The following is a 16,687-nucleotide window of genomic DNA, read 5'->3' as shown; positions in this document are numbered from 1 at the left end:
ATTTAATGTTTGAAGATTATTTCATGCAAATGTTGGCCGCGACTGCGCTTCAAATGGTCCATCCGCTTAGTGCAATTTTGGCATACTCTTTCCAATGTTTCGGCAGGTATCTCACATATGAATGATTTAATGTGGTCTTCCAATGGGTTAATTGAAGCAGGATTGTCTGAATAGACATGAGCTTTAACATAGCCACACAAAAAATAATCTAAAGGCGTTATATCGCACGATCTGGGTGGCCAATTGGCAGGTCCCGAACTTGAAATAAAATGTTCACAGAACTCGCCTCTCAACAAGTCCATTGTTACGCGTGCTGTGTGGGATGTGGCACCGTCTTGCTGAAACCACATGTCATGCAAGTCAAGCTCTTGCATTTTGGGCAAAAAAAAGTGGGATATCATTTCACGGTAGCGCTCATCATTCACAGTTACGTTACGATTCGCAGCATCTTTGAAGAAGTACGGTCCAATGATACCTCCAGCCTATAAACCGCACCAAACTGTGACCTTTTCTGGATACATTGGTAGCTCTTGCAATTCTTCTGGCTGATCTTCACTGCCAAATCGACAATTCTGCTTATTTACGTACCCATTGATCCAAGAATGGGCTTCGTCGCTGAACACAATTTTTCAATGAAGAAGTGGATCTTCGGCCAACTTTCCAAGAGCCCATTCACCAAAAATTCTGCGTTGCGGTAGGTCGTTCGGCTTCAATTCTTGCACCAGCTGTATTTTGAAAGGCTTCACACATAAGTCCTTTCGCAAAATTTTCCACGATGTTGAGTAACAGAGGCCCAATTGCTGCGAACGTCGACGAATTGATAATTGATGGTCATCATTAACACTGGCCGATACAGCTGCGATATTTTCTTCAGTTCGCACTCTACGTAAGCGTGTTGGTGGTTTGATGTCCAATAATGTAAATTTGGTTCTAAATTTGGTCACAATAGCTCGAATAGCCGCTTCAGTGGGTCGATGAAACTGAGCTAGCGAGAAATATAATATAATGCACCTCACCATTTTGATAAGTTTCGACTTTATATTTATTTATTTTTTAATTTGCTCGGATTACCTAAGAAGAAGTGTACCTATGCATAGTACAGCGTTTCATTTTGAAATTGCAATACATAAAAAAAAGCTTGGTTAATTTTGAGGTTAAATTTTCGCCATTAAATATACAATAAATCTTTTGAAAAATGAACGGTCAAAAAATTATAAATCATAACTTGTTCTTTTAATTGTTCATCAATCTTTAAATAGTGAGTTCGAGTGCAGTAGTTCAAAAATGAGACTTTGATGAGCTTTATCAGTATAAAATCATACTCAAATGTAAACGTGCAACACCAAAAATGCTTCCCGAGTTTGAGAAGAAATTGAAGAAATCAAAGAAGACGACTTGAGTTTTTTTCTACGCGACAACTCTCAGAATACCTTCAAAAGCACAATCCGTTTACGAAAATATTTCGAAGTGTAGCTCTGGGTATGAAAGAGATACTGTCATCGCAACGCAAGAATACTCGTATAAGAATGATATTTTCGCTGCTGGAAGTTGTGATCACCCCCGGTTGTAATTGTATAAGTACAATACAATGTGCAGATTTTAAGCAAGCACTGCCAGTCGTTTCTCACTTAGTCCGCGCTGTGCCTAAGTGCCTTAGAACTTAAAATAAATATATGCCTCAACGAAGGGGAGCACGGGTTTTCAAATTACTTGCACGAAGTGAGCAATGGCGTAGATGTCAAAGGACGCAACCAGGCAGTCAATTCTTAATCATCGTATTTAAGTAGTGGTTCACAGGTGATTTTCCTTACAATAATTCACTAAATGGCTTAAGCGGTAATGCGCTACAAAAAATGTCTCCAACAAATGAAATATGGCATGTACTTATGTGCGTGCGAAAATCAATTTGTCGGTACTTGTGCGATTACCAACTCCAAGACGCATTGCTACAATGATGTATGAACAAATAAATTTTCCAATATAGTATCTCAGCAGTCTTGAGTTGAATGCTCTCCCTAGACACAACGCCACCGTAATGTTACTGAGAACTTTGAATATAGCCAAAGGTTTGATTAATGGCACCAAATCAAAGGCCGTTAGTATTCATAATAATTTAAGGGATTGCGTGGTTCTTGCCGGTATAAATGTCGATGAGAGAATTATACTGCAATTGTTAGTTTTTCAAAATTTTTCGCAGCCCAGGCCAGAGAGGTTGGGATTACCTCATTTGCGGTGTAGGGGATCGAACTGCGTCGAAATGTTGTTATCTCAGCGTATTATTGTTTCAACGTAATGTGCTTGTCCCAGTTCCTCACTAGGAGATGTTCCCTATTGGATGAACTTATGCAGTGGTTCACTTTCCCTCCTTCCTTATCTAATCGTAACTTGCAATTCCCTTCGGAGCGGAATTCGTCGTAGAAAAGTAAACCAAAACATTTTTTGATAATCAGATGCAGACGATTCTTAGTATTCCAAGCTGTTACATTATCAAGATCCAATCGTAGTTTGATAGAATCAGAAAGACTCGGAACGGTTTTACATATTCTTCAGTCATCCGCATACAATAAAAAATTAGAACACCTGAAGCAATACTGTGTGTCGCAGCAAAAGAGTGTGAACAAATGTCATCGACCACAAAAACACAACGCCGTTACACCAATTTTGACATTACCCAACACAAAATGCGACCGCCGTAGCCGAATGGGTTGGTGCGTGACCACCATTCAGAATTCAGGGAGAACGTAGCTTCGAGTCTCAGTGAAACACCAAAATGAAGAAAAAGTTTTTTTCTATTAGCGGTCGCCCCTCGGTAGGCAATGGCAAACCTCCGAATGTACATATGTATTTCTGCCACGAAAAAGCTCCTCATAAAAAATATCTGTCGTTGGGAGTCAGCTTAAAACTGTAGGTCCCTCTATTTGTGACACAACATCGAGACGTACGCCATAAATAGGAGGATTTTTGGTGTATATATAAGACAAAAAGCTAGAATGACAGCCAAGATCAGCTAGCTTATCCACTAAGAGTATCGACATGAGCTTGACTAATAAAGACAGAGAGACAAAATTCAACCATGATATGGGTTTAGTTCACTCCGAGTCCTATGGTTTTTTGGCATTATCAGCGATCTCTATACCACGTGCTCAACAAAAATAACGCTCAATGGTAAATGTACTAAAAGTATAAAGTGCGCTACCGGAATATGGCAAGGTGACTCCTTAAGTCCACAACTTTTTAATCTTACTGCGGATAAGGTAAGGCAACTAGCTGGATACTAAATCAACAATGAAAATATATCAATAATATGTTTTGGTAGCTGATTGCTAAGATAATCTTCTAAGGCTTTTGCATCGCTTTGTTATAACTTGCAAAAAATACAATATGCAAGTTTCAACTGAAAATAAATCTTTAGTTATGTAAAAAAATCTTAAATGATGAAAGTTGGAGATTTACCGCCATATGATAGAACAAATAACGCAATTTAAATATTTGGGTGTAGATGTATCTAGCAATCGAAATACTATATAATAACAAGGGTAGGGCATTTTGCACTACCACTGAATCGCACTACCACTAATTTTTTAAAGGTTTCTTTATCACTAAATCTTCAAATCACTAAATCTGCTTATTTCACTAATTATTTTGTGAACTATGCCCAACCCTGGTAACAACAGAGGTGCAAGAGAGATGCGCAAATGGTGCACGGATATCAGAGTGCCAATGCCTCTACGTACATAGGTATATGAACATGGAAAATAAAGCACGAATCCACAAAACAATTACAAGGCCGACATTGACTTATGGACCAGAAGCTCGTGCACAAAACATGAAAACTAAAAAATTGCCTTGGACTATCAAAATGCATGCCGTTAGGGCCATAGCTAGAAAAACTAGACTACACTACATAAGAAACGAGGAGGAAGTTATTGTTTTCATTCCCTTTTTTTAAAGTAGACGTTACAGAAGTTACTTTCGAGGCCTCAGTGAACTTACCTATATTAAAAAACTTGTAAAATATGCATTTTTTTGAGCATGAAAAAGCATGCTCCACCTTTATCTGTTTGAGATGATGATTTGATCATTGAAATACGTTAATAATGTCATCAATGGTTACGGAGAGCTCAGCAAAACTGACAAAGGAATCGAGGCTAGAATGTTTGAGCTGGAGAAGTCTACGAAGAAACTACCTGGGACAGTTCAGACCATAAGGTTCCAGTTAGGAGCTTTGGAAAACCGCTAAAGACCTTTATCAAAGGCGATGGACGGCGCAAGAGCTTAGTTCCAAGAAGTAACATCATCAATACCGATAGATCAAAAATGAAAGAGGGGGCTGCTGCTGGCATATATAGTGCGGAATTAAGCATCAAAAAGTCATTTAAACTCCCTAACTTTTGTACTGTGTTTCAAGCTGCGATAATTGCTGCAAAGAAAGTTGCAGAGCTTGTATGTATGGATGAACAATTAGCTGTGCAATAAACTTCTATGTGGATAGCCAAGCGGTAAAAGCGATAAAATCACACTGTGTACCATTCAAATCCAAAGAAGCAATTAACAACCTCGGTCGCAACCTCAGGCTTTGCATATATTTAATTCTGTAGCATAAATGCATAGAGAGAAATGAGAATAAAGAATGCGCGGGACTTGCAGGGGATCAAATAAGTCGTACTTAAACCCCTACGCACAATTCAAAAAGAACTAGAGGAGCACATGGTAAGAAAGGCGAAGGCAGATGGCTTAGTCTAACCAACTGAAAAGTTTCCAACTTCATGTGTAAACACGCTTATGATGACTGGTTACTAAATCGGTTATATCATTCGATAGAAGGAACTCTAGTCGGTGTTCTAACAGGCATTGCCTAGTTGCAGCGCATGCTTACAAGCTAAATCTAACTCTTAACGATGCTTGCAGGAAGAGTAATGAGCCGGGCACAAGAGAAAGCCTGGATCATCTTCTATGTCACTGTCTGGCTCTCTCGAAAACTGAACTATGCTACCTGGTTGCTCTCAGTTTTGAAAAACTATGATCTATCACTACAGACTATCACTCCAATGTGGTACCGCTATGGACCACTATGGCCCCTGCGTGGCTTCGGCCAGCCACTATAACCTTATCTAACCGAAATAAATTTAGGGTTCAATTTTATGTCAGCTTCATATTACACTTTACAGTTTTTACGGAGGGTCTTACTCCAAAATTTAGCAATATGGGTTTGATATATGAATTTACATGAGGCATGATTAATTTGCTAGTGAATGATAATACGACGATAAGTTAAAACAATAAACGCCTTTGCATCACCAGAGCAAGGTAATGCAACTCATCAGGCAAACGAAATGAGGTTTCATTTTATGTTGTTGTCACAGCATGATGCCACTTCTCATCGCTGAGAATCAGCAAAATCATTACAGGTGCATCGGGGCACCCAAGTACAGGGCCATTTACCCTGAACGGACACTATCCATCCATTCGACGAACAGTGTTATTTTCTTTTTATTTTTATTTTTTCGGAAAAATGAACTGAAGATCAAATTGTTTTAAAAGATATAAAAAAGCTTAAAAAACTCTTTGTTTTCTTTCTTGTTAAGATTTTTTATTTATTTTATTGTTATTATAAGTAGTGTGCAAACTTGTGCCCAACATTTTTTATGCGAAAAATGGAAAATAAAAAGGACTTCGTCGATACTACGAAGATTACCTTTAATGTATGTAAAATAACGTTACTCTTTAAAGGATAATATATGTAACTGTATATGTACATAAATGTGTGAATATACGAGTATGAGGCTGAATGTCGAAAAAGTGTGTGGTGTAAAAATAAAAAGATTTTTAACCTATTACAGAACGAATAAAACAAATATCCGTTAAGCTCTCCATGTACAGCCGGACATGAGTGAGTTTTCCATGAGCTCCCTAATAAAATACATTTGTCACAAAATGTCAATTTGAAGCTCGTGGGAGTTGCGTGTTTTTATGTGGCATGTTAGTTATAAATAAATCCACATGTAGATGTAGGCGAAAAAGCTTTATACATAAGCATGGTTGAACTGCTGTGCCCACATAACGCTACCGAAGCCACCTGAAAGTGGTAGCACAATTTGAAAATATTTAAACTTTTTTTTAATGGAAGTCAGAATTTTTTCATGTAATATACAATATATGTATGTTGCATGTAATATCAGAATACAGTAAAATAGTAGGCATAAAGAACAGGAGCAAAGCTGTTATATTTTTTAATAAAAACATGCAGGCACAGTGAAGCATACATACGTACATATCGATGGTTTTCGAGAAAAGTGACATAATTCAAAAATACCTAATACTGGGGTGGATCAGTTTTCTAGATAATTGACGCGCCAATTCGATCTCCTGACAAAACGACACTAACGCCATCTCTCAGAATTGCTTCAAGATTCGCTTATGACGCTTTTCCAGATAAAAATATATAAACGCTGTAGTTGATTTTTGCTTTTAACGGCAAAACTCCGAATTTGAGTTAATTTTGAGTTGTGTCGCTTTTCTCGAAAACCATCGATATGCTTGCCGTACAACACATGAATTAAGGACTTCCATTAGGCTTCTATTGGGAAGCGAAAAATTAAAACCAAAGTACAATCAATATAATTAGAAAATATTTGCGTACAATTCAACGAAGTACAGAACTAGAAATATTTTTTTCAAGGACTTTTTAAAAACTACTTTCTGTCACGTCTTTAGATTTTTTGAAAACAAGTAATTTCAGTTCGAACAGAACTTTATAATGGGCTACCGAGAAAGTCGTCTTAGATACTTAAGGGCAATATTATTTAGGTAATTTCTGGCACCATGACCAAAACTTACCCGTTTCTGAGATATTTAATTTTAAAGATTTATAAAAAAAAGAAGTATTTGTTTTGAGCGTGTGTCCGCTATTTTTAAATGTTAGTTCCTGGATCCAACTTTTTTGCTTTTAATACACAAAACATCAATACAATTCAAGCCGAGCCCTGCCAGTTAAAAATGGCTGATTGATAAAGCCTTTCCTACTTAATAGCTTTAAACAAAATTTGTTTGCATGGAAACTATTCTGCAAATTATTTCTTATAGGATTTCGGGATCAACTAGTAAAGAAAAAAATGTAAAAATACGTGACCGTGATTAAATTTTATTAGGCTGGCAGTCAGTTTTCGGACTCAAAAAAATTCGTAGACAATGTGAAAAATGAAAGAATTTACACAAGGGGTTAAGAATGATAAATAACACAGGTTCTCATATCACTAATGATTTTTTAACCTAAGAATCAGCTAATTCCTATCTAAATTCGATCGCCGAGTCCAGAAATCCTTCTTTTGTGTTATGATATCACCAAATAACGGGCTGGAATTAAAGGAAATAATGCGTGATCGGTACATAAAATGAAGTGCAATTTTTTTTTTTGTACATGCTTATTTTTTCATCAAAATTAAATATTTTCAAATTACAAAAAAAAATTTGTTTAGCCAAAATATAAAAAATTTCAATTCATATTTATTTAATTATTTATTTCATCAAATTAAGTATAACTTAAATAAATTACTAATATTAAAGCTTAAATATAATATATGGTAAACAATACTGTGAGATACATTAGTCACAATTCAAAAAGTGTATCTCCAGATTAAGTTTCGATTTGAAAGTCTCTCGTGAGTTAGAGAGTATATCCAAATGTTTGCATAATTGGTTAGACTGTCTTATACAACGTGCAAGCGGTTCATTTCGACTAAAATTGGTCTTGTGATAAGGTAAATGGAACATATTGCTGAGTCTTAGGTTACGAGTGAGACAATTAAAGAGTATTAGCTCCAGCAAGAAGTGACATTTGATATGATTCGTAACTATGTCCCTTATAAACATTACCGATGAAGTTTTTCTCCGCATTTCTAAAGTTGGCAATGCTAACAAAAGACATCTACTTTTATATGCAGGCAAACTGCAAGGCCAATGAAGTGAATGAATAGCAAATCGAGTGAAACGTTTTTGAACCTTCTGAATTCTTAAAGATGAACCCATATAGAATAGATCCCAAATGATGCTGCAAAATTCGAGGTTTGATCTCACAAGAGAAAAATACAAATTTTTCAGCGTAGAGATATCCTGGAACTCCCTTGAATTCCTTATTACAAAGCCAAGCATAGATCTAGACTTGGCAATCATAAAATCTATATGTTTGGAAAACGACATTTTCGATGTAAATATGACCCCCAAGTCTTTCTTTCCGTAAATTTTTTTGAGGGTGGTAGTGCCCAACTTGTAATCGAAATCAATCGTAACTTTTCGTCTACTGAATGACATGTGCTGACATTTACCAGCATTAAGAGGTAAGGAGTTATCATCACACCAAGCTAACAATCTGGTTAAGTGTTCTTGAAGTCTTATGCAGTCAGTTACGTTCTCTACCCGACTGTACATTTTCAGGTCATCTGCATACACCAGACAACGTGATGTCTCGAAAACGTCTGGAACGTCATTAACAAACATTAAGAACAATAGTGGCCCAAGATGGCTACCTTGAGGTACGCCTGAGGTAACTTTGATGGCATCAGATTTTATGTTATTTATACGATTTCTATGACTTATTTCATTAACCTCAAATACCTCGAAAATATTTAAGATATGTGTCAAACACAGAATAGGTTTCTGTGTTACAACCTTGCTCAAAAAGTTCCCGAAATATATTCAGAATATTCAAAATACAAGTTTATTTCTCAAAAGTTATATTATTACCTTCAAAGTATCATTACCACCAATTACACCGCATTTATGTCAGCGTTTGATCTAGCTCTCGCAACATTTCAGGAACTCTATTTTCGGTATAGCCATCAAAGCCGTCCTCAATTTTTCCATTACTTCTTTTCGGCTGCTAAACGTAGCGCTTTTGACTCGATCATATAAGGTGAATTCGATGGCTGTGGGATTGTATTCATTTCGTTGTTGGTCAAAAAGTCACTGTGCGACGGCGCGTTATCGTGATGCAAAATCCACAAGTTGTTTTCGCACAAATCCTTTCTTTTTTGGCGAATTGGTTCATGTGAAAGTCACATAACCCCAAATAATAGTCTTTATTAAATGTTTGACCTTCTGGCAAAAATTCCATAATCAGTGATGATGAGTGTTGGGTCGGATTGAGCCTTGGGAATCATGTATTTGGCGATATTAACGCGGTCCCTTTTTTGCATAAAATTTTAAATTGAATTTATGTAGTGTTTATTAGATAATAAGCTATACTTTTAAACAAATATAATGAAAATGCAAAAAAAAAATATAGGTATAGTCGAAATTGGTCATTTCGTCACGATGTAAGCCCATAATCGTCGTATATCTAGCATTTCAACATCTCTTTCATACTTCACCTGTTCCTATAAAATGCTGAAAACAGCTTTAAGGTTCACCATTTGTGGAACAACATCAACACGCACACCACAAATAGCAGGAGGAGCTCGGCCAAGCACCTAACAGAAGTGTACGCGCCAATTGTTTTTTTTTTTTTAATAGCGGCCGCTCTCGGCAGACAATGGCAAACCTCCAAGCCATTTGTAGTCGGCTTAAAACCGTAGGTCCCTTCATTTGTGAAACAACCTCAAAGCACACGCCACAAATAGGAGCAGGAGCTCAGCCAAACCCCGAAAAAGGATGTATGCACCATTTGCTATTATTACTATGATGCTGGGCTGTCGATTAAAAAAAATATTTGTGAAGCATAACATAATCCAGACAATCAAAGTCCATTAATGCGAAATTCAGCGCTTTTTTAAGTAAAACGCCATAAACGGCTCGAAAGCTACCAAACTTTTTCATCTGCTGTGGGCATCATCCATTCTTCTGCGGCATATAGCAGGACCGGAATGATGGGTTTTATAGAGTGTCAGTCGGTCCTTCGAAAGTGAGCTCTATTTCTCAATTGTCTACTGGGCCCAAAGTAATACCTGTTGGCAAGAGTTATTCTCCACTTGATCTCCAGGCCGACGTCATTTTTAGTTGATGCTGATAGATAATGTCATTCGTGTTGCTCGAACTATCGTGCGCTCGGGGGCACAGAAGAGGGAGCACTAATGCCATTATTATCAAGACCAACTATTATTTATTTCCAGCTCTCGAGGCGCAAATGTTAATGTGCAATACTTGGTTCAGATTACTTCTAAATCAAAAGCATAGTCTCGCTTTATGTTATATTTGAGATGTTATCGGTAGGCGAAGGGCCGTACTGAAAGTTTTTACAGCCATATATCTGAGATGCATCTCACAACTTCCAACTTCGGTGGAGTACCCTCTGGATAGCAACCAAATGAAAGAATTTACGACGAAATATGCGCATAGCTGAAGTCAGCTAGTAAGCCATTAGCAGTTAAGAAGAAGGTTGCCTGAACTCCGCTTTGTAACTTTTTGCCTCGAACCAAACAAAACACATTAAGAGCCTTCAAAACCGAATTAAACAAAAGAGCTTAAAGTTTCGCCGTCACACCATTCATATCTCAGTAAAATATTCTCAAGAATAAATTAAAATTTCCACTTATACTTACACATAACTGCTCGTTGTTCGTTTTCCGTCCTCAAAGAAAACTGGCTAGAATCAAAATGTACACCATTATTGTTGACGATAAGCAAAAGGTGAAATAATTAAGTAAGTTTGTATATGTGCACTACTTTTAATCTTTCATCCAAAACGTACTCCTACATAATACACAAATGCTTTTCTACTTGACATAATAGTGCGGATAGTGTCGTGGACTTTATCAAGGAAATACATTGCCAAATATATTTTAACTCCTTTCATTACGAAATCCTTGTTTATTACATGCCCACAAAAAGTCCATTGTTTTCGTTCGTTCCTCCCCACATAGCCAAAGGATCACAGTCGGCACATCCTTACGTCAGTCATTTTAGTCAGATTGCCATTGTTAAGTTCCTTTTGCACTTTTGATAAGTTCACGATTTTCTTGTTGACGTCGTTTTGAGGAGAAAGCTGGATGCATTAGTGGGGAGACGTGTTAAGTGAAATTCGTTGCTTTACTCGACCTGCTTACATTTGCTTACTTCGCATTTAAGCTGGGAGGCTTTGTGCCGGATCGTCAACTCAGTCGGTTGGACGTTCCTTTCCCGTTCTATTATATTTTTTTAGATATTGTTGATAGTATGAAACTACTTAATATGCAAATAATTTAATTGGAGACTTGTGCATTAAATTTCTTACTCGGATTAAGTCTTACAATGTCTTTGCATTTGACACCTTTGGTTGTTTGAAGCAACAATGTCGTTATTATACTGCACTTAGCTGGGAACGACTTACCGAAAACTGCCAAAGCTGAAATAAACGCATACAACAAGGAATGTGTATGGCCACATTTTGTACGTATGTATATGTTAGTTTTCCATGCACTCATAAGGTCTAATAATGACAAGTATCCGGTTTGCGTTAACTAAATAAAGTTCAAGTGTTTTAACATTTTGATAATGTATGAAAATTAAATTGAAATAGTATCTCTTGGGTTCGGTTGCTATAACTCTACCTACATATTTATTGGCTGCCTTTTAAAGATATGTTAATTAGCTCAAAAAACGAAATTAATAATGTGCATTTACATTCGCGCTGTAGCTATTGTCTTTTCGTAAATAAAATTTAGCGTATGCTGGGGTAAATCGCCACCACCAGATTACATTGTAGACAGCAAAATGTGCACTAAGGGCTTATCGCCCCCTCAGCATTACATTTCATCTATCCTGTTAATTTTTGTTTCTTTCGGTAAGACATGAGGCGAATGGAAGAAAAATAACTTCGGAATCAGTGTAAATAAATGCGCGTCTACTACAATTTGATTATGCATTGTCTTTTAAAATGTATATTTACTGTATTTATGGTGCGTGAAGTTGCTGGCGAAGAAGAATTCAAGAAATGTACGTTTTTTTTGTTTTCGCGAGCTGTTCTTTGCAAATTTTTGAGCTTGTTTTTGATCAGTGCTGCACATGGTGTTGTGCTCAGAAGGGGTGGCCAACATCAGGTCGTTAACCGGCTCCCAGCGAATTTGAAAGAATCAGCTGATTTGCTAACCTAATATGTGCCATGACAGCGGTTTGTTTACGAAAAACTGCGATCGTATAGGTAATATACGAAAAAAAAGTCAATACAGTCTCCACTTACTAACTTCGTTGCCGTCTGAACACCGAGTGAGCATAAGAATACGTGTGAAATGAGCGGGCAGAATTCTAGGCGAATCCCCGAACCTGGTAGCAAAATGTAGAATCCACTGTGGTATATGCTTTATATAGCTCTTCGATAGATATTTCAAAATAATATTTTATATTCTACTTTGTACAGTAAGTAGAAGTGTTTGCTTTTGCTGATTATTTTAAATTATTTGTATTAGTATTTTTGTTTATAGTACACTTATTTAATAACCAAATTTACGTTTGGGCCCTGTTGTTTAAGGAAAAACTGTCGGATGCCCAAAAAAATTTAATGTTTTGAAAAAAGTTGAATATTATTGGTAAAAATATATAAAATTCTTGGGAACCAGTGATGTTATCCGTTTTCTTTATACAAAGTTTCAATCTTGTTAGGTTATTGTTTAAAAGAAAACCGCACAAACTGGCCTGAAAGATTTTTTTTTATCGACCAAAATGAGCTCTTGCTGTTAAAATCGGTTCCGATGCAGGAAGTTGCAAGCTTGCTGTAGATGCTGTTCACTTAAGAGTCAATAAAGTAGAACGATCTAAACTCTCCCATATTTGATATTTTATTTCAACAACATCTTCCCAATCAGACAGCTCTCTATGTTGTTTTTTATAACATCCATATTGCTGTAACTTTTTTCACAGTTTTCAAAGTGGGAACTCTGTGCTGCGGTATCGCAAACTATAATTTTTAAGCAATCCTCATGTGATGAAAAACTTGTGTTTGTAACTTGCGCTAAGGTGAAGGTCCTTCTAGCATTAAATGGATATCTTCGTAGGTCGTCATATATGTACATACTAAATATATTCCACTCGACCCAGCAAAAACACAATGCTTTGGACGCAGTCGAGCAAAAGATAAGGAACCTTTAACACCCTAATTTGGTTGTTCCGTTTTGAAAAATTAGTAAAGTTGTGAAAAGTTGCAAAAAATTAAATGTTTTTGCGTAAATAAACATTGATTGCTTGACAGAGACATAATTTTATTTGCCGAGGTCGAAATGTTCCAACTGCAGTGGAATATCGACACTGTCTGATATTCAATGACTACGTTTTTACTTTCCAACCAATTTACAAGCTATTCTTTTAAGACGTCCATCATGATGATGTTTTTTGATGCTATGTTCTTAGGAACATTTATAAAAAGTGGGAATATTGTACTTGTTTGAAACATAATGTGTGATTATCCACTATTGTATAACGTAGTATAGTTTAGAGAGTTCCTCAATATACAATTTCTGCATTTTTAAAAAAATCGTAAGGAACTCTATCCTAACCAGGCGGAAAACGGGAGTTTTTTTGTTTTATTTTACGATAGCCTGATTATCGGTATTTTCGCATAAAATATGTACAGCCACGTACTAGCATTGCAAAAATCAATTCTGGCGTTCCTCAAAGTAACATACTTGGGCCTATTCTGTACTTGCTGTGCACTTCTGATTTACCAGTCCCAGAATTCTGTAAAATAGCGGCATTATCAGATGAGACATGTGTACTCGCTTTTGGCGAAAACAAGAATGTACACCGTAAAGCTACAGACTTCATTTAATCAAAAAACAAATAGGACTAGAACGCGGAATATAAAACTTAATGAAACTATGTAAATCAGTGCACGTAAACTTTACAAGCAAAAAAATTATTTACAAACCCATTCTTATATAAATATTATATTTTCTGGAAACATTCCGCATGTTTGCGCCGCAAAGTACTTGGGCAAGACGAGTTAAATGACCAGAGTTGATGAACTTAATTTAAAATGCAAAAAATTGTACTGGCTTACCGGCAGAACGTCAAAGCTGAGTATTAAAAAAAAAACTTTTAATATACATATAATCAAATCCATAAACCAGTGTGGACCTATGGAGTTCAGTTGTGGGGATGCACTACGAAATGTAATGCTGAAATAATCCAACATTTTCGAAATAAAGTAATCCAGGATATCGGTGAAGCTCCTTCCTATATACGGAATGACGACCAACACAGTAACGGAATGGCCACAACACCTGCAGTTGCGCACACTAAAAGAAATTATAAGTCTTTGCGCTGCTAAGCATGCCAAAGAATTGAGCAACACATCAATGCTGATGCCTCATCTCTTTGCGATGAAGCAATATATACAAGAAGACTGAGGAGGCATCAGTTACTTCATTTTAAAACTGGTCTGCTTTAAAAAGTACCAAGTAGAAAATCTATATCGAATCTCGAAAAATACAATATCGTATCATATTGAGATGCATGACCCTAATCGACCGTGTCCTTCCAATTGCATTAAAACAAGGCACCACTGATAGCTTTGTAGCACTATTTATTAGGACTCAGTAAAATAAGTGCATAGCAAATTTAGAATTTTTAATGTATAGTTTTGTATAAATTATGCTAACATTTTAATAAACATACAATTTTGCTTAAATATAAGTACTTATATATGTTTATGTGTATATATTTTTCTAAAATCGTTGCATGTCTGTATATGTTTAAACACACTTGTACTCGTTTAAGTCAACACGAGTGTACCTATATTAAATGCGCTGTGATGTGTACTATAAGTAGCAGTAATTAAACACATTGAAAAAGTGATGAATATTATAATAACAGGTGTAAAAATTTCTGTTTCCTAAACGTTTACAGACATTCATATTTCACAAGACATCACAAATCAGTTACAATGTTAATTATAATTACTATTCTTTCATAAAGCTGTGTACGAGTATTTAGTTGTGTTTAAAATAAATATCATGGCTAATTTGAAACCCTTAGTATAGCTGTCAGTCTTGGGCTATGATTCCTACATTCGGAAAAATTGCGTTAGCCACAAATGCTTCACGGCTATTTAACAAGTTCCATAAATATTTAACATGTAAACTGTTTGCTAAACTTGCGTCTTAATCTAAAAATCTCATCTCTCCCAACTTATAAGTTGAGAATTTGGCACTAATAATGAACAACATAACGCTCCACAAATAGGATCCTACTTATCGCTTTCTAAAGTCGAAGCCACTTCATAGCTGGAAGGATTTGCTGTTTCCGAAATTTTCAGCTTCTCAAATTTGGGTAATCCACCGCCAGTTTGAATTTCAGGCACACTAATTAATTCCGCATCGGGATTTATGGGAAAGTCGGGACTTCCAGCAGCTAAATCATTGACGGCAATGTCATTAGACAGATCCACCGGTAAGGCATCATAAGCATCAATGTCGTTACTGAAGTCATTTCTCTCGTCGTCCTTCTTTGCCAAATCTTCTTTTAAATCAGCCCATTCTGAGTCAAACTCGGGATTCATCTCTACAGTTTCACTCTCCTTCTCGTCATCCGATGAAGAGACATCTTCGCGATTCTTGTTGTAACGTTCCTTATTTGGATGGTTGTTAATTTCATCATTGCCTTCACCAGGCGCAGCAACAGTTTCATCACCCACCCACTCAGCCAAATCATCAACAGATTTTACGGACTCGGTAACTTCTTCGATTCCGGCTGATTCAGTGGTTTCTTCCTCAATATCTTCCTCGTCCAATTCAGCCCGCAAATCATCTTGATTCTCAACGGCTTCTGCGTTGGTTTTATTTTCAGCTGCTGGTGCATCTGCCAAGATATCAGAATTTGATGACTCATTTGAGTTGTTATTCGCTTCCATTTCCTCATTATTTTCAATTGTAAGCGCGTGGTCCTCAGCACTATGTACAAGTACATCGTTTTGTGTCACTCCAAGAGTTTTCTCCTCAACAGCCGGTATGGCAGTAGAATTTTCAAGGATTTCCATTTTTTCTTTTTCGTCGCTGTTGTTAACAGACTTATTGGTTTCCGCTTCGATATTTCCGTCTATTTCCACTACCTCGGCGATTTCTTCCTCCGAGCTTTGTTCACTGCTTTCTTTGCCTTCTGCCACTTCAAGACTATTGTCTGAAACAAATGAAGTATTTAAGTTGGCGGTATTGTCCTCATTTGTTACTGGCAACATTGTCTCGTGTATAAATTGCGATGGTTGTTGTGGTTGAGTGTGCTGTGTGTGAAAAACACATGTGCGGAGTTGCAGTGAGTTAATGGATAGTAAAAATGCGGATTCCGGAATACAGTTAATATGCCAAAATGCGGGGTTGAAGTTGATGTGGGTTTGTTATTTTTAGATGTGAGAGTTGGTGCGTGAAAAGATAAGAAAAGGATTTAAGAATTCATTAGGTTGTTTTCTTATTTTGTTTTTATTTTAAAATGAGCGTCAGCTGAAGTTGCAGGTAGAATACTTACAGAAATATTGCGGGAATAATAGTTAATTAGTCAAGATTACTCACATGCCAATATTGATTTAGAAGCTTATTGTAACGAATGCTGGATGCCTATGGGTCACTACTTGAATGATTGTTCAACCAGTTCTAGCACTCTTTATATGTGGGCGCAAAAATATCATTTCGTCTACTGCAAATCAAAATTTTGCTCTCAGTCTCTCTCTCACCACTCACCACAAACGACAATAGCTTTAAAAAATGTTTAGCCATTGAGCAATAATACGAGTACT

General features: G+C 36.6%; 1 protein-coding gene across 1 annotated transcript in view; it reads right to left on the bottom strand.

The window, feature by feature from the left end:
* Window positions 1–14,465: 14,465 nt before the first annotated feature.
* Window positions 14,466–16,687, bottom strand: part of LOC128864729 (suppressor of Mek1) — a 65,200-nt gene continuing 62,978 nt past the window's right edge. Inside the window, exon 6 of the mRNA XM_054104480.1 lies at window positions 14,466–16,177. Within this exon, the coding sequence (XP_053960455.1) occupies window positions 15,149–16,177 (1,029 nt within the window). The 3' untranslated portion in view covers window positions 14,466–15,148. The remainder of the gene's footprint in view (window positions 16,178–16,687) is intronic.

This window comes from Anastrepha ludens, chromosome 5 (genome assembly GCF_028408465.1).
Source record: "Anastrepha ludens isolate Willacy chromosome 5, idAnaLude1.1, whole genome shotgun sequence".
NCBI classification, from domain to species: Eukaryota; Metazoa; Arthropoda; class Insecta; order Diptera; family Tephritidae; genus Anastrepha; species Anastrepha ludens.
The sequence above is the reverse complement of the archived record's forward strand: the minus strand, read 5'-3'. Positions and strand labels throughout refer to the sequence as shown.